General features: G+C 27.9%; 2 protein-coding genes across 2 annotated transcripts; one reads left to right on the forward strand and one right to left on the reverse strand.

Moving 5' to 3' along the window:
• Positions 1-831: 831 nt before the first annotated feature.
• PK5 (protein kinase 5, putative) lies at positions 832-2707 on the forward strand (the record flags this gene model as incomplete). The annotated part of the gene is made up of 5 exons (XM_029005941.1): positions 832-970; positions 1294-1437; positions 1596-1755; positions 2081-2384; positions 2588-2707. The coding sequence occupies 5 exons, from the start codon at positions 832-834 to the stop codon at positions 2705-2707; spliced, it is 867 nt and encodes a 288-aa protein (XP_028862480.1).
• Positions 2708-4274: 1567 nt separating this feature from the next.
• ARK3 (serine/threonine protein kinase, putative) lies at positions 4275-18082 on the reverse strand (the record flags this gene model as incomplete). The annotated part of the gene is given in 2 exon segments (XM_029005942.1): positions 4275-7877; positions 7892-18082. The coding sequence occupies 2 exon segments, from the start codon at positions 18080-18082 to the stop codon at positions 4275-4277; spliced, it is 13794 nt and encodes a 4597-aa protein (XP_028862481.1).
• Positions 18083-19631: the final 1549 nt, after the last annotated feature.

A 19631-nucleotide genomic window follows, 5' to 3' on the forward strand; every position in this document is an offset into this window, starting at 1 on the left:
TCTTCATGTATTTTACTATTTATATTGATTACTGTTAAGAGGCTTTTATTTTATTATTTATTTTATATTGTATATTGTATATTTCATATTTTTTTTTTTTTTTTTTTTTTTGGTTTTAGCATATTTAGAATTATCTTGCTTAGAAAAATTTTACATTATTTTGTCGTTATGAGTAGTTTTATTAATATATATATATTTATATGATTGTATATGTACCTATATATATATATAACATGAAAGTTTCATGATTATTGTAATATTACATTGTGAGTATTAACTTGTGAAAATTATGTTTATGAACAGTTCATAAATTTTATTGGGAACTTTATTAATTTTGAATTTTAGCTAGTAAAAATATTTAAAAAAAAAAAAATTTATGGGTTTTTTTATGAAAAAGATGTGGCAAAAAAAAAAATAAGAAAAAGAAGAAAAAGAAAAAAAAAAAAAGAAAAAGAAGAAAAAGAAGAAAAAGAAAAAAGAAAAAAAAGAAAAAAAAGAAAAAAAAGAAAAAAATATCATTTAAATAATTCGTTACATATTTGTGTGTAAATATATATTTTATTTTAAGTTCTGACTAAATAACATAGCATAGTCAAAAAAAAAAAAAAAATAGGAAGAAAATAAAAAAAATGTAGGAAAATATATTGGTTTGTTTTATTTAATTTTCGTGCTCGGATGTATTACAATGCAATAAGTTTTTCTTTATATATATTTTTTTTATTAGAAAGGCATTGTTTTAATTTTTTTATATTTTATGCAATGATAATGTATGTATAGAACATATTTAAGAGTAAAAGCACAATATTTGTGATTTTTACTTGTAAACGAAAAATGGAAAAATATCATGGCTTGGAAAAAATTGGGGAAGGTACATATGGTGTGGTTTACAAAGCTCAAAATAATTATGGTGAAACATTTGCATTAAAAAAAATAAGATTAGAAAAGGAAGATGAAGGGATTCCTTCAACAGGTTAACATACAGTTATCTTTACAATGTGATCTTAATTTTGGATTGTTTTACTTACACATATATGCGTACATATATATAAGTATGAATATATGTATATATTTATGTTTCTATATATTTATGTTTGTATTTACGTATATTTGTATAAATTTATGTTCGTATGTATGTATTTATATGTAAATATATATAATATAAAACCAAATTTGTTGTACATTTATAAATAATACCAAATTCTTAGACAGCCTTCTTTTACCTACTACATATTATTATAAACACATGCATATGCATTTATATACAATCGCTATAATTTCCTATTTCGTATGTAGCTATAAGGGAAATTAGCATTTTAAAAGAATTAAAACATTCAAATATAGTTAAGCTGTATGATGTCATACACACAAAAAAAAGACTAATATTAGTTTTTGAGCATCTCGATCAAGATCTTAAAAAACTTCTAGATGTTTGTGATGGTGATAAATTGATAAAAAAAAAAAAAAAAAAATACTTTGCAGATACATTACCCTTCCAGACATTATAATTTTCCTTTTATACATAATGTCCAATGTTAATACACACATATTACCTTAACATGAACCTCCTAACAAATATTAAAATATCATATTTGTAGGGGGGCTTGAAACAATAACGGCGAAATCATTTTTGCTACAACTGCTAAATGGTGTAGCTTATTGCCATGAACATAGAGTTTTGCACCGTGATTTGAAACCTCAAAATTTGTTAATAAATAGAGAAGGGGAATTAAAGATTGCAGATTTTGGACTTGCCAGGTAACCCCTATAATGGTTAACTTAAATTATTACGTAATTTTTAACTGGTTTACTGTTCATATTTCTTGTCCAACATACAAATGGATATATATATATATATAAATATATATATACATACATATGTACACACATACTTACATACCCTTTTCGTATATAAAGAGAAGGGTAAAAAATGTAATTCTATCCAATAATGCTTTTACATTGGAGAAATGTTTCCTTAAGTGTGCATAAACGGGCATGTACGTATATATGCCTGTTTGTATATATGTTTGCATATACGTATGTACATGTAATTATGCACATATGCGTAATTAAATATATGCAGAGTCTTTGGGATACCTGTGAGAAAATACACACACGAAGTAGTAACATTATGGTATAGAGCACCGGATGTTTTAATGGGATCAAAAAAATATTCAACTCCAATTGATATGTGGAGTGTTGGATGTATATTTGCTGAGATGGTAAATGGTAGACCGATTTTTCCAGGAGTATCTGAAACTGATCAGTTAATGAGAATATTTAGAATTTTAGGTACGCCAAATCCACAAAATTGGCCAAACGTGATTGAACTTCCCAAGTATGACCCGAATTTTACCGTTTATGAACCCCTGCCATGGGAATCATTTGTAACACAAAAAATAAAATAAAATAAAATAAAACATAAATATATGTATATATATATATTTATATTGTTATTATATCTTTACATAATATGCAACTAGTGTAATCATATATATGAATTCACCATCTATATATACTCAAGATGCACGCTATATACAGAATATTTTTTCCCCAACATTTCACACCAACCTTCACTTATTTTTTGTAGTTAAAAGGACTAGACGAAACAGGAATAGACTTACTCTCAAAAATGTTAAAGCTTGACCCGAATAAAAGAATATCTGCCAAAGAAGCTTTAGAGCACGCTTACTTTAAAGAAAATAATTAACAGTATTTTATTATCCTTATATTCCTACATGTACACAACCAGATGGGTGATTCTTGTTAAATTAATTCGTTAAAATGTGCGTATATTCATATGTATTTGCATATATATATGTGTGTTTATATGTGGAACCCATTTCTATCTTACAATTCAATCCTTTAATATGGCACATATTTACACGTATATTATTTTTATGCATATACAGCATTTAACACATACATATATATATGTATATATATATATATACATAACATCCAAGATTTTTAAGTTTAATATTGTACCCTTTTATAACTAATAAATTTTAAAATGTGTACGAATAAACACCTCAGTATTATATTTCTTAAAATTGCACTTATAATAATCGTCAGTAAGGCACTTTATATGTTAGCATGTAAAACATAATAATTATAAAATAATTACCATTCAGTATGTATATTAGAAAATAGAAGAAAGGGGTGAGCCAAAATACGTCATTATTATATCTTCATTTTGATAATATGCTATTGTGCGCTGATTTCGATTTTTCTCTTACGAATTAAAGCGTCAACTGAAAAATAGAAAAAACAGCGATAATAACAAAATAAAAATACGTAAAAAGAAGTAAAAAAATGTAAAAAGAAGTATAACAAAATTAAGCTAAATGATAAAATATAAAATAATACAATGTAAGAGTTAAATTAATGAATAACCAATGTGAATTTTATCCTAGTGCAAACATTGTACATCATGATAAGCCTTACATAATATGACGAAATGTGGAATAATAATATTAATGAAGCGTAAACAATTAATTTTTACGTCCTTTTATTTAATATTTCCTATTAAATGGCATTGAAGATTTGCAGTTCATTTACAATGAACACATCCATCTGTTATTAAACGATGTTACCGCATTAGCCGTTTTAAAAAGAATAAAAGATGAGGTGGAGGGTATTATTCCTTCTCTGTTTTTACCCGTTTTTGAGTTTATATATAATTTTAAATCAATGTATGTTTATAAATTAAATATTTCTAAAAGATGTTATAGTAAAGTTCTCTACGAATTAATGTAATTTAATCAACGCTTATATCTTTTTCCAATATATTGATAATGAATACGAAAATTTTAATAAAGTGATATTTTTCTAAGGATAAAACAGAAAAACGGAAAAGCGGAAAAACGAAAAAGCGCAAGAACGAAATAGCAGAAAAACAAAATAGCAAAACACAGTGAACAGTTACATAAAATTTAATTAGACACAAATGATTTTAACCGTGTTTGTCATTTTCATTTTACTTCTTTAAGATTAGCAAAAAGGAAAGTAAAATATACCTTCATATATATACATACACATAATATAATTTGATGCTGTAGGAATAATAATAAATATTTCAATACATAAAAACAAAACGGAAAAACGAAAAAATTAAAATCATACGTAAGTTGTACATAAATTACATACAAATAATTTTTTTTTTTTTTTTTCCACGCATATTTTAAATTATGAACTTAAAAATTAAAGATCTCCCAAATAAATATATTAGAAAAAAAAAAATTGTTCTCCTACTTTTTTCTATAATTCATTTTAAATTAATTTCGATTATTTTGTGTAATAGGTAATGCTGGGTTTGCAAATATGTTTTTTGCGCGTTCATTTAAAGACATTTTTATTTCTGTTAATTCATTGTCGTCAAATTGCATCTTATGAGTTTTTTCTGCCTTTCTAATAACTACATTAATTCCTTTGTCATTACAGTTTAACAATTTCTTCACACAATATGTTTTATTATCCATTGTACTGTTAGACATACATCTAACATTTCTAATTTGACGGTGAGGGTATGGCGGGTTAGTTGTTTTTTCGGCATAAGTACATTTTCTATAATAATAGTTATTATTCCTATCACTGCAGTTCCTATCACTCACATGCCCATTATCGCTATTCCTGTCTCCCTCACCATTGTTGTTACCACTTTTTACCTGTTTTTTATTGGAGCAGCTATTGTATAATAAACATCCTAACACGTTATTATCAGGTACATTTCCAGAATTTTCTATACTTGAGCTATTTTTTCTTTTTACAAAGTCGCCATTAATACAGTTGGATGATGATTTAGAAACAACCACCTGCTCCCCTTTATTTAAATTATCTATATCAGGTTTGTTATAAACACTTTTCTTTGTATGATAATTGGCCGTATAGGATCTAGCGTTTTCTTTTTCCACATTTTTATGATGAATATACCTAATATTTTTTTCGTTCCTTAGGAAACAATTTTTTTTTGCCACATTATATACTTCGTTATTTGCTATGCAAGAATATACTTTGCAATTTTTCTCACTATAATTACCTGAACATTTTTTTACATTTCTTTGTTTTAATAACGTGCTTGAATCTATGCATTTATTAAAACTGCCATTAATACCGCTACCATTTCTGCCGTCATTGCACTTATTGGTAGGACCCCCTTCACATTTTTGTTCTTCTTCTATTTCTCTCGTATTACTTACTCGAGAAACCTTGGTTACACTATTACCCTCATACATTTTCATTATGGCCTCCTTTTTATCCTTATTCAAAAATGTAGATATAGGTGAACAGGGTAATACAATATTACACGAAGAAGCATCATTATTAGTACTAGTTTTAAAATACGGTTTCATTTTCGCTTTCGTTTTCGTATCATATATATTTTGATAATTTTGCATAATATTCTTCTTAATATTTCTATTATGATGATTCATGCACACATCAATAATACACATGTTACTTTTTTTTAAATTAGTTAAACGAAATTTTTGTTTCTCATTCACAAACATTGTATTACCGTTTTGTATATGCGGAAAACTCGATTTCACATCAAAATAATTCTCTGGTTCCATATTCATCAATTTATTACATAATGTATCATTTTTCATTATCTCTTCACTTGCCTTAACTATATCAACGCTGCTAACCTGTTGAACCCTTTCTGTTTTATCAGAACTAGAAGTGACACATCCCAAATTGTTAAAAGAAAGATGATTCAAAATGTATTGTTCAATAATATTTAATTCCTTTTCATCAAATGTATTAGATAAACTTGCCTTCAATTCCCCTTTCATTTCTTTTCTTATGCACATGAAATATTTCTTAAAAAGTTCATATAAATGCTTATTATTGTTTTTATCAAAATTAAAAGGATCATCACAATCTGTATTACTTAGTTTCCTTAAGTCTTCTATGTTACTACAGTTGTTTTTCTTACCGCAATACATATCATATTTGTCGTTAATTTCTCTGCTCCTGTTATCACCAGCGTAGATATAGCTAGAATTAATTTTAGGATTATCATCAACAGTAGCACCTTCTTCAAAGTAAGCCATTTCATCATACTCATTAACATCAGAGTTGATCTTATACTTATTATTATTGTGTATGTTACTGTCGTACTTTTCATTAATATTGTCCTGTTCTCCTTTTCCTATACTGTTGTACACATTTTTCTTATTCAAATTTAAGAGCTTATTTTGTAATTCTTCATCACATGTTATCTTAAAAAATGAATTTTCATTTTTCTTAACTGACCCTTTTTGCCCTAATAAATCTTTACTATACTCTTTTTTACTACTAGTAACAATACACTTAGATATATGAAATTTTGTATCTAATGGTACAGAATTTTGTCTTTTCGAAGTAACGTTATTTGATTTCTTATACTCAAAATTGGTAATCAAACTATTTTTGTTTTTTAATTCACCACTTGGCGAAGTAGAATACTTATTATTTGAGTACCTATTTTTACTTTCTAAAATTCTACTTGACGTTTCAAACGTATTTACATTTCTAGCTATCTCATTATTTTCGCCACATTTTTTATCTGTTATATCCTTTGATTTTTTGCATATAATTGTGTCTACCTTACTTTTAATATTCAAAACGTTTACACTTTTGTAAAACGGTATATTTGTGTACACTATGTCCCGTTTGCTACTACCTCCGCATTTACTGCCCCATTTTCCTCCACACTTACAGTCACAGTTATCTTCACAGTTACAGCTATAGTTACTTGCACATTTACCGTCATGTTTATGCTCATTAGCAGGACTACTCACATCCTTGTGCCTTAGTTTTTCTTTTTCCACTTTACTTCCTTCATTTAGCACTTCACCCCTTATACAGTCATTAATTTGTAATTCTTCATTATCATCACGTTTCCCCATTTTATCCATCGAATTATAAGAGATCAATAATTTTCCATCCGTAGGAACAAAACGGATATGCTTAGTTGTTTCACTTTTACTCCTAGCCAATAATTCTTTTGTCTTTACGTTTTTAGTACAGTATGTTTGTAAAATGGTCTCATTTTCACATTTTTGGGTATTCCTAGACAATATGTAATTTTTTTTCATTTTGGGCTCATTATTTTGTTTGTTAATAATTTGCTCTATACCACATTTTAGAGAAATTTCACTTACTGATCTTTTTCCCTCCTTTGAGTTCATCACCTTTGGACTTATCACCTTTGCGCTCGTCACCTTTGGGTTCGTCAATTTTGGGTTCGTAACTTTGGGGCTCATAACTTTGGGGATCGTAACTTTGGGGCTCGTAACTTTGGGGCTCGTCACTCTTGAATTTATGACCTTATCGTTCTTGGTGTTACAAAACATTTTTTTATTTTGGCATAAAATAGAATGATATTTTTCATTATACAAATCTGAGTACATAATTTCTTGTTTGTTCTCCTGCTGACGTACTGTTTGTACTTTACTTAGTACTGAATATTCCTTCTCTTTTTTTATCTTTTCTATTTTACTTTTTAGGTATTGTTTGATTTTTGAGTTCTTTATATTATTTGTGAGTATTATTTTTCTGTTACCTTGTAAAATATCCTCACCACTCTTACCCTCATCCTGTAAAGTGATACTTTGTGCATCTGATGTGTCTAGGAAGTTCGTATCTAAATTAGTAATGTTTTCATTCGATAAGCAAATATTTTCATTATCTTGTCCAGTTTTACCCTTTACATCATCTGTTCCATTTGATATTATTCCTTTAATATCCTTTTTATTTAAAGGGCTTCCTACTATATCCCTACTATTATCTCTCTTATTATTTTTACTTAACTGTAAACTATTAGATCTTTCCATGTTCAAATTTTTTTTTTCGCTCACGTGAACATTTTTCTTCTGTCTCGGTGAAACTATTTTACCTTGTCTCATGATTCTGTCATCCCATGGTTTTTTATTCTTATTATCATTTTTATTACTAATTTTATTACTATTTTTATTTCTATTATTATTATTACTACTATCATTTTTATTATTACTATCATTTTTATTATTACTATCAATTTTATTATTACTATCATTTTTATTATTACTATCATTTTTATTATTATTATCATTTTATTATTACTATCAATTTTATTATTACTATCATTTTTATTATTACTATCATTTTTATTATTATTATCATTTTTATTATTACTATCATTTTTATTATTACTATCATTTTTATTATTACTATCATTTTTATTACTACTATCATTTTTATTATTACTATCATTTTTATTATTACTATCATTTTTATTATTACTATCATTTTTAATATTATTTCTATTTTCTTTATCTAGTTCGCCCTTCCTTCTGTTGAGTAATATGATACCATTCATACCTTTACTTGAAACTGTCTTTTTTAATGTACAAAACATATCCTTCTTCTCAGCATGAATTTCCCCCATTCCACCATTAACTTTTCCTCTTTGATCAGCTTCATTTAATTTACTCTCTTCTTTTATATCTTTAAAAATTTTTGAAACATTATTGACAATATTATATTTTGGTAACCTGGTTAACATGCTACCTTCTGTATACTTCTTATGTACTCCTCCATCATTTCTTGTCATAGTACTGTTCTGTTCATCCAATTTCTTTTCTGAAGCAAAAGGTTTCATAGCAAGGCTAGTTTTCAATGAAGTAATTCTTTTACTCACGAATGGGGAAGTCTTTTTATTGCAAGTGTTGTTAGCAGTCGGCCTGCTACTACAATCTTTTTGAGTGCTACTAATGTTATTGCCATCTCTTTTAGATGTAGAACTGTTACTTCCATCTCTTTTAGCTGTATAAATGTTACTGCCATCTCTTCTAGATGTAGAACTGTTACTTCCATCTCTTTTAGCTGTATAAATGTTACTGCCAACTCTTCTAGATGTAGAACTGTTACTTCCATCTCTTTTAGCTGTATAAATGTTACTGCCAACTCTTCTAGATGTAGAACTGTTACTTCCATCTCTTTTAGCTGTATAAATGTTACTGCCATCTCTTCTTGCAGTAGAAGTGCTACTGCCATCTCTTTTAGCTGTAGAAATGTTACTACCATCTCTTCTAGCGGTAGAAGTGCTACTGCCAGCTCTATTGGCGGTGAGTATGCTACCATTACTTTTAGCAGCTATCCTATTACTACTACTTCTAACTGTAGAAGTGTAACTACTACCCCTTTTAGTGGTAGCCGTGTTAATATTACCCCTTTTAGCCGTTTCAGTATAACTACCACCTTTTTTAGCAGTATCCGTGTTACTACCACCCCTTTTAGCAGTATCCGTGTTACTACCACCCCTTTTAGGGGTAGTCGCAATACTGCTGGCGCTGACACCCCTTCTATTTCTACCTATACTGTTATTGCACACATTACCATATTTTGATATTTTAAAGACACCTTTGTTAATATGCACATTGCTGTTCACCTTAGAAATATTCTTACATCCATTTCCTACATTAAATGCAACTTCAGATAAACTTCTGTTAGTTAGACTTTTTTTCACATTTGTTTTACATGCAGTTTTTTGAAGAATTCCTTTTTTATATAATTTACTTCCACCTTTTTCTACCTCCTCGGTTAGAACATTATTTAATTTATTTTTCTGAGTTATTGACCTTAATTGTATATTTGATATTTTATAAGACATATCCTTCTTCGAATGTAAAGATATATTACCCTTCTTCTTATTTACCTTCATACATTCATGGTCATAATATAAATCTCCTATATCATTTGAACTTTGTAGAGCCATAAAAGTTACCTTGTTATTAAAAGCTAGTACTCCAAAAGGATCTGTGCTTTTTTCATCATCTTTTATTATTTTATTATTATGTGCATTATCCTTTTGATATTTATCTTTTTTATGAATACTATATGTAATGTCCATCTTACCTACAGTGTCTTCATAACTACTCATGCAGTTCTTTGGATCCTTGTAATCATTCCTTATTCGTTTTAAAAAATTTTTATATCCCAATTCAGCTGTTCTATTTCTCTTGTATTCTTTGCAAAGATATCTGTCACTCGAATTATCCGAATTAGAGGAACTTAATGTATTCCCGCTAACATGGAATAATTTATTTCCCCCTTTATTATGATCATTGTCACAATCACTATCACCACCTTTGCTATTACCAATGCTGTTATTATCACTATTGCTACTACCAGTGCTACTACTACCACCGCTTATATTACCATCCTTGTCATTCACCAAGGAACCCACATTAGCAATACTGCTCGAATTAATTGTTTTCTTATTCGGTGTAATAAAATCCGGGGTTATCCTCGTTTTGGCATTTACAGGACTAACATTAACAATTTCCTGTTTTAACTCCAAAAATGTTTTCTCCTTTTTGTATTTATTCATGAAATAATTCTGTTCATTCGTTACTCCTTTTTCAATATTAACTAGTTTATCATCTAAAAGTTTTTCATCACACACGTTAGAATATACATTCTTCCTCATTTTTGACATGCTCTTATTATTATATAAGAAATCCTTACTTCGATACAACTTATATTCACACGCATCATGAGAAGAATTACTTATACTATTGAATCTCGTCCTATATACCATATTTTGAAAATTTACATCTGTAAGTTTTTTATCAAATTTAATCGTGCTATTTGTCTTACCATTGACATTCCTTGTGTAACTCTTAAATTCAGTATCCCTACTATCCCCGCTATTCCTACTATCCCTACTGTCCCTTTTGCTATTATTTTCATTGACGCTTCTAACCTTTTCATCCATATTTTTTCCACTTTGAACATTCAAACGATCCTTACTACTTAGTATATAATTGTCTTCACTTGTTACACTTTTCCTATTTTCAATATCATACAGAAGTTTTTTATTTTTTATATTTAGATATAATTTATTTATTTTTTGTATATACTTATCATACAAACTTCCCCCATCTAAATTGTACACATTATTGCGTATACTATCTTCAGTATAATATGTTTTATCATTAATATTTTCCTTACTTTCAGTAACTATTTCTTTTCTCTTCTTTTTTAATGCACTCCCTTTGCAATTATCTCTTCCTGTAACAAGCTTTTCTTTACTATAAAATTTTCCAGAATTCATTTTTATTAAAATTGTATCTACGCTTCTGTCAATTAAGTCGTCTTTATTCTTTCCTTTAAAACAATTGTTTTCCTCCAGAGTTCTTCGTCTCATTTTTTCTAAATTATACGTAGATTTGTCCTTGATCCTTCTTGCTTGCATCCCTTCTAAATCCCCAGATTCTCCTTCAATTTGGTCAAATTTCTTTGCGTTTTTGTGAATATTTCTTATGTTTTTAATGATGTAATTGGTATGATCTCTTCCGCCTCCAATATCGCCGCTATTTCTGAAGCTAATCCTATTTTTTTTATTTATCACTTCTTCTTCTGTAGATTTATTCATATGATGCAAAGTTTTGTCATTTAACAGTTCATTACTGTTTTCCCCTATAACTTCAAATTTTTCCTTGTCGCTGTTCCTTAAATGCCAATCATTAGTCGTCTTCTTATGTAAGGATCTGTCTTTCAGTTCTAGGTTTATTTTGTTAGAACTATTTTTACTTAATAATTCTTTTTTCTTTTCCTTAATAACATAAATTGGTATATAGGATTTGTCTACTTTGTTAAATCCTTCAGTTTTTTGACTTAATTTATAGTTCCCTTCGATGGATGTGTTATTAATATTCTTGTTATCATTATTTTCTCCGCTTTTTATTACTCCCAAGATTTCATTAATTTCGCTAACCTTGTCAATTTGGCCAATTTGCTCAACTTTGCCAATTTCATCAATTTTATCATTTTGCTTATGTTCTCCCTTATTACCTTTATAAACATCCACCGCGCTGTTAAATATTACATCCTCACCAGCACCTACACTTGTTGTTACTTCTACAATTGTAAAATATTCACTTCGAGTATTCATATTTTCTCCTTCGCAAGGTATTTTACTACCATTTTCTAACGTGTCCATATGTAGAGATAAATTTAATGTAGAACAATTTTTACATAAATCATACTTATCACAAGAACGATATTCATTTTCGCTTTCAGATAACTTGTCATCATTTTTTTTTAATGTTTCTGACTGCATATCAACATCATCTAACTTTACATTTACAGTATTATCAAGGATGTGATCCCCTTTTTTGTTTAAAATTTTTTCACATAATACTTCTTCCTTTAGCATATTAATATTTGACTTTCTTTCATTTTTCTTCATCTCGTTGTAAACAATGCAAGCGTCTTCATATTCCTTCGTGTCTGCTTCTAAACTGATGGCAGAACAGCTCTTTTTTCTTTCTTCTGTTATAATTACTGAATGGGCCTTTTCGTCTATGAAGTTTTTTAGGCTCAGTTTATTATCCCTTTCACTGCTACTGTCATTGCTACTTCTACTACTTCTAATGCTACCACCACTGTCATTTCTATTACCACTAACAGAACCCACAACAGAATCGCGACAACCAGCGTTCGTCTTAGATGTAGACCGTCCACTGTTTGCTTGTACCATATCACCCATAATTTTAGAAGTGCAATAAAAAGATTCATTTGCAATGTTGAAATTTTCATTTTCCTCAGAATGATTATCATATTTATCCTTATTAAATATGTCTTCATTTCGGGATAACATTTTGTCACTCTCGCTATGCCCCAATATGGCACTCTCGTTACTTACTGTACATTTTTCTTCGACTATTTTCACATTTCCCAAATCTTTCCTTTCATCTATTTTTAAAGGGGTAGTTTCCTCCCTTTTATAGTTTTCCTCCTTCTCTGCACCTTTAGACACGTATTGGGGATCCTCATACTTTTCCTTTAAAAATCCCATTCTCCACTTTCCCTTATGTTCTAGTTTGCCCACTTTTTCGTATGACTCCGCTAATTCATTCCAATTTCTATTTACAGACGAATCACTTAGTTGAGAAATAAAAACATCGGATTCACGTGAACTAAGATCATCCGAACTGGAAGCATTTTCTTCATTGGTGTAAAAATTTTCTACTTCTAAATAATCTGCCAACCTTTGTTGTGTTTCTAAAATTAATGAATCGATATTCTCGCTATTATTTTCATGATCATCTTTGTCTAATTTACTTCTATTTCCAGTAGCGTAATAATTTAAAGAGGAATTTAAACTTCTTCTAGAAAAACACTGTGTCTTAATCAAAGTACTTATAAAATTAAAATCATCTCTTTTGTCTACCCAACACGAATTAATATTTTCATTCTTTACTAACTCCTTCTGAAAAGTTAATTTCCACATTTCTTGCATCCATGGGTCTTCTGATATATCACATAATTTGATTCTTTTATTTACATCTACTACCAACGCTTTTTTAATTAAATTTCTAGCTAATGGATTAACAAAGTCAGGAAATTTTAAATTACATGAAAAAATGGATTCTACAATTTGACTTTTTGTACCATCAAAAGGGACATCCCCTACTAACATTTCATATAATAAAACACCTAAAGACCAAATATCAGATCTCCAATCATATCCTTCTCCACTTGCTATTTCGGGAGAAAAATAAACAAGTGTCCCACATAAAGAAGAATGGCTTTTAGTACCTAAGATCATAGCAGACAAACCGAAATCTGATAACTTAGCATTGTCCTTATAATCTACTAGTACATTCTCCATTTTTATATCACGGTGAAATATACCCATTTGATTTAAGTAATATAAACCATTAACAACATGACAAAAATATTTATATGCTAGTTCATCTGGAATTATTCTTCGTCTAAAATTTTTTGATATAGAATAAATACTTCCTTTAGAACAGTATTCTAGTACATGATATACATACTCATCGTCCTGCATACATCCATACATTTTAATTATATTTACGTGACTCAATACAGAATGATATTTAGCTTCTAAATACGCTTGCCCAGCTGCTTGAGATTTTATTATATGATCTTTTGATATTTTCTTGATAGCATAAGATTGTGGACAGGTTAAAAATCTCATTTTGGTTACAACTCCAAATCCACCCTCTCCAATATTTCCTGCATCTGAAAAGATTTCCTCTTCATGATGAAATAAATTAATAGTTAGATCCTTTTCATATTTTATAAAAGTATCATCTAACAAGGAGTTTAAGTTTAAAGAATTAAGATATGCCTCAAACATTTTTTCGTTCCATAAATCGTTCGGGTAAGATATGCATAATATCGATTCAAGAAATTTTTCTTGCATATATCTCATTTTCTGTTTCCATTTTAATTTTTCATCCAAAGTATTATTTACGTAAGATGGGTCAAGACAATAAATAATTTTATCTATTAGATTTCTTTCCTTTTCAGAATTGGGAAGCATTATAGAGGTAAACTTCTTCTTTAGCTTATCTTCAAGTTGATTTTCACATGTGTTTTCCTCTCTTTCTTTATTAATTTTCAATAAATGCGTGAATATTAAATTCGTATTTTTCGAAAACAAAAAATGCATGATGTCGAGTTTTTTTTGTTTCTTTGTCTGCTTCTTTGCCTGTTTCTTTGCCTGTTTCTTTGCCTGTTTCTTTGCCTGTTTCTTTGCCTGTTTCTTTGCCTGTTTCTTTTTCTGCTTCCTTTTCTGTATTATTTTATTATTATTATTATTTTTATTTTTACTTATCTTTCTTTTCTTCTTTTTCTCAAGTGCATTGTCTTTGTAATCACAATCATTTTTATTACAACTACGACTACTACTACCACTTGCGCGGTTAGAGTTCGTGCCAAATATACCAACTCTCTTATATGATAATCCAAAATCATTTATTTCGTTTCTTAAACAATCCATTCTTCTCTTCAAACTTTTCCTTATATCAAATACCTCCTTGCTTAAGCAGAAACTATTTTTTCTACTTCTGTTTATAGTCACTTCATCGAAAACTTCCTTGATTTCCTTATCGTCAAAAATGTTTACACTACTTGAGGAGACGTAATAATTCTCTAGTTTACAGCATCCCGTATTAATTGATATTTTATTATCATCATTATTATTGTTATAATTTGTACTGTTATATTTATCAGAAAAGGTGAAAGAATGGTATTTAATTCTATCCTTCAAATGCACATAACCTCTTTCGTAATCCTCTGGTTCTTCACTAGAAAACGAGTCAGAAGAGACTACTAAGTATCCTTCCTTTTTAAAATATAATTCCAATTCCTTTTCTAATCTATTTCGCTCATCTATACACATATTATCGTCCTTTATATATGTAAATTTCCTCTCTGCTACAATTCCACCACAATCACCTACATCTGATTCTTCCAATTTCAAACTATTCTCTAGGTTTTCTTTTCCCATTGTCACCAGTGCGTCCACTTTACCAGCATCCATTTCCTTGGGAGAATATATTTTCTTTCTATTCGTGGATGTTCCTTCTTGTATTATCCTTTCGTCTATTCCCAAAAATTTTGCATCTTCCTTTTTTACCCCTATCTGTTCATTTGAAATGTGACTTAATTGTACATTTATATCTTTTATTTGTACTTCATTATTCATATGGCTGCATATATGATTCTTCTTAACATTATCCTGATTTGATTCCTTATAAATTAATGTCTTCGGTTTATCTACCTTTTCACTTGTATAACTTTGTGCATTCCTGTTATCCTTTTTCTTTCCTTTTTCAAATTTTCGTTTATTAATACTGATATGACTGAAATTATTACTATGCATATTTTCCTCTTCTATGTTTTTTTTTATTTGGTTATAGGATTGTTCTTGTGATAACAGAATAGCGCCCTCTTGCGTATTTCCTATTTTTATATCACCATCCCTGTGATATGAATATGTTTCGCATTTTTTAACATTACATATATTTGTGACTTCATTCTTAAAAGGACGTATTTCTTCTTCATTCAGAGTATTATTTTCTTTCCCTAAATCATCATATTCGTTTTTCTTTTCCTCATAAGTTTCATTTTTACTATTATCCTTTATTGATGTACAGTTTGATGCTTGTTCGGGTAATAAATTAATGTTATTATTTGACTTACCAGTTTTATCAGTCCTATCAATCCTATCCGTCTTATCCTCCTTATCTATGTTACTAACAATTCGTTCTTTTATATTTCCTTGAAATGATAAATCGTTCTTAAGTTTTTTTACCTTTTGGAATGAACTCAAAAAGAAACTATTATTTTCTAGTATATTTTTTTCTTCCTCATTTTTTAGGTCATGCTTACTAGTACTAAGACTTGCTGTTCTTTCGGATAAATCATTTTCTTTAATAAAATTTTCCTTTTTATATTTTTCACATTTATTTTTTTTAAAAATTATGTACGAGTTATGCGAATTGGCTTTTTCACGATTTAATAAATGACTATATGGCTGTGAAATTGGAAATAAATTTGATCCATCTGAAGATGTTTTACCTTTTCCCATCCTCAGGTTGTCTATTAATCGATATGAGTTCATTGCATCATATTCACATTTTGTGATGGTATTATTATCGCCATTATTTTCATCGTGTTTTTTCATCATCAAAGTGTCTGTTCTTGGTAACATAACTGCCATGTTATCACACCCACCCTCCTTTGAATGCAGAATATACTGTGTTATAGCTGTTTCTCTTATACGTTCTTCATCAGAATTAATTACAAATGTATTAGTTTTCATGTGTATAGTCTCATTTAAGTTGTCTTTTTCTTTATTACTATACCTCTGTAAGCTGATGTCATTATTGTCTCTTTCAGAGTTCATTACTTTTTTTCTGGTCATTTTACAGTTATTTGACGTTATGCTATTTTCTCCTATGGTATTATTATTTCCCTCCCCGAATAAACATATGCTATTTTCACGTTTCACCATTCTGAAATTGGTATTGTTAACATTGTTATCTTTTATATCATTTTTACGAGACAAATCATGGAATATACCTTGGCTATGTGTATTACCTTTAGAATAGCTTAAATTAATAACATTTTCATTACTAATATTATCCATATATACTTTATTTTTTTTATCTAACTGATTATTAACGCACTTTTTGTTAATAATATCTTCACCATATTCTTCGTAATTTCTTTCAGCAACCTGCCCTTTGGGACTTGCATAATTTGTATAAAAAAAAAGTCTATCACTTTTATTTCTTAAAGAATTTTGAAAAGAAAAATTATTATTCAAATTTAGTTCTTGATCGAAACAATCTTTAAGAATATTTTTGTTTTTACCAATTATCTTATTATTAATCGCATTTAAGTTTATTTTGTAACAGTTTCCTTCTGACTTTTTTTCATGGGACATATTAATAGTTGGATTTGTTGCGTAACGTGTGCCACTCATTGGATTCGTTCCATAACGTGTACTACTCACCGACTTCGTTGCATAAGGTTTACTACTATATGTCTTCGTTTTGTAACATGTATTACTCACTGACTTTTTTTCATAGCATGTATTATTTACTGGCTCTTTCTCGTAATACATGTTACTTGCTGTTCTTTTTTCCCCTTGGTACTTTATTAGTTTGGCAGTGTTAAAACAGGAGTTATAAAACCAATGAGTGTCTCCCATATCATTGAAGTTAGTATTTTTTTCTATTGTGATGTTGTTTAAACTGTTACCAATAACACCTGAAGTGAATTTATTTTTGCTATTCTTTGAAGTTCCATTCCGTGGTATATTTTCTTTATTAACATTATTTTGAATAACACTATTATTTGACATAATATATGGTTGATCCATGGGTTGATTTTTATTAAAATAATTCTTGTAGATATTATAGTTATTCTCATAATCATTAATATTTTCCTTACAGTTGTAGTTATAATATATTAGATATTTTTTTTTTTCTTCTAAATCCTTTTTTATTCTTAAATTTTGATCACATTCTATACTTCCATTAGTTTGCATATCTTTAACAAAAATATGTTTTGCCTCATTTTGGTTATTCTGCTTTGTATCAATCGTATTTGAAATATAGTTATTATGTAGGTTAATATTTCCCTCATTAATATTTTGTAATAAATTGGCATTTTGAGACTTCTTTATTTGTTTAATATTTTCCTTAATCTTATCGAAATAGTACTTTTGCATATTTACGTTTTGCACATTTACATTTTGCGTATATATATTTTGCGCATTTACGTCCTTCATAGTTTTATCCCGAATATTTATGATAATTTAGGAAGTTGATTCGCTGATATGTTTATCAATGTAAAGTATAAATCATCATTTAATTAAACGTGGAGCATTTTCTTGAGTTATGTTATGTGAAATAAATCACATGTTTTACATAATCGAAGATAAACACATAAATGCATAAACAAAAAGAATATTATATATAACATAAAAAGCTTAATATATAATATACAGCATACACCATAAAACGCATAATATATAGTATATATGCACACATCATATAACTCATAACATAGATCATAAAATAAGATCAATATGTGTCACAAACAAAACAAAACAAAATATAGTTTATGAAACAAAATGGTCAAGGTAGATCACAAAAACAAAGATAAAAATAGAAACTTGAACATAATAAGAAACAAAAAAAACAAAAAAATAAAATAAAATTGTAATAAATGTACGTTAACTAATTATATTCGTCATAAGCATCAGAAAAATACGACTGTTTTACAATTCATAATAAAAAAGACAAAAAGTTATAAGTGATAACAACAGAATTAATTTTTAAAATTATTAATAAGACATAACCTGATATACTTAAATATAAAAACGTGGTATTTGTGTAAAATTTTTTATAAATAACTACCATTAAATTTTTATAATTTTCCATGAATTAGTATATATATATATATATATTTATTTATTTATTAATTTTTTTTTTTCTTTTTTGTGGTTTACGTATATTAATTTTTGACAACAGACAAGAGTAAAAATATAACGGTTTCGGTTTTTAATAAACAAATAAATAATTAATCATTTTTTTAGATAAAAAATATAGTTTTTTATTTCAAGAGTTCTTTGTAGAATGTGTTGAAACAACAGTTTCGTTCTAACAATGAAGGTGTATACGTGTATATATATACATATATATATATATATGTATACGCGCGCGTATACGTTTATACGTGTTGATGAAAGAAAATATACTAATTAAATAAACTTAATATATTTTTATCTCTATAAAAAAAAATTCATTGGTACATTAATTTATATATTAAATCTGCAAAATAATTTTTATAAAAAATATATTTTAGGGGTGTTCTACAGAAGTAATCCTTTTCAAAAAAGATGAAAAAAAAAAGATTTTTCTTCATATTATAATTATTGATACATAAAACCATTAACAATGGAAAGTTCCTTTCTTATTCTGTCATTCTGTCATTTTATCATTTTATCACTTTATCATTTTATTATTTTATAGTTTTATCAATTTTTTCTTTTTTGCTTTTCCTTATTTTTAAATAACATATTTAAACAAAGATCAGGTAAAATCTAAATATTAAGCTTTTTTTTTCTTTTTTTTTTTTTCTTAATATTATATAATTTTAGCTTGTGTGCAATGTTTCATATAGCTTTAAAAAAAAAAAAAAAATGTTCATACATTTTTTTCATATTTTTGGTGAATTTTTATTAACTGTCATAATTTAAAGAAGTTAAAATTACCACAGTATATGAGAAAAGGATAATGAGAAAAATTACTGACAGTCTACTATTTTAATTTTTC

The sequence above is a fragment of the Plasmodium malariae genome (genome assembly GCF_900090045.1).
Source record: "Plasmodium malariae genome assembly, chromosome: 11".
In the NCBI taxonomy this organism is placed as follows: Eukaryota; Apicomplexa; class Aconoidasida; order Haemosporida; family Plasmodiidae; genus Plasmodium; species Plasmodium malariae.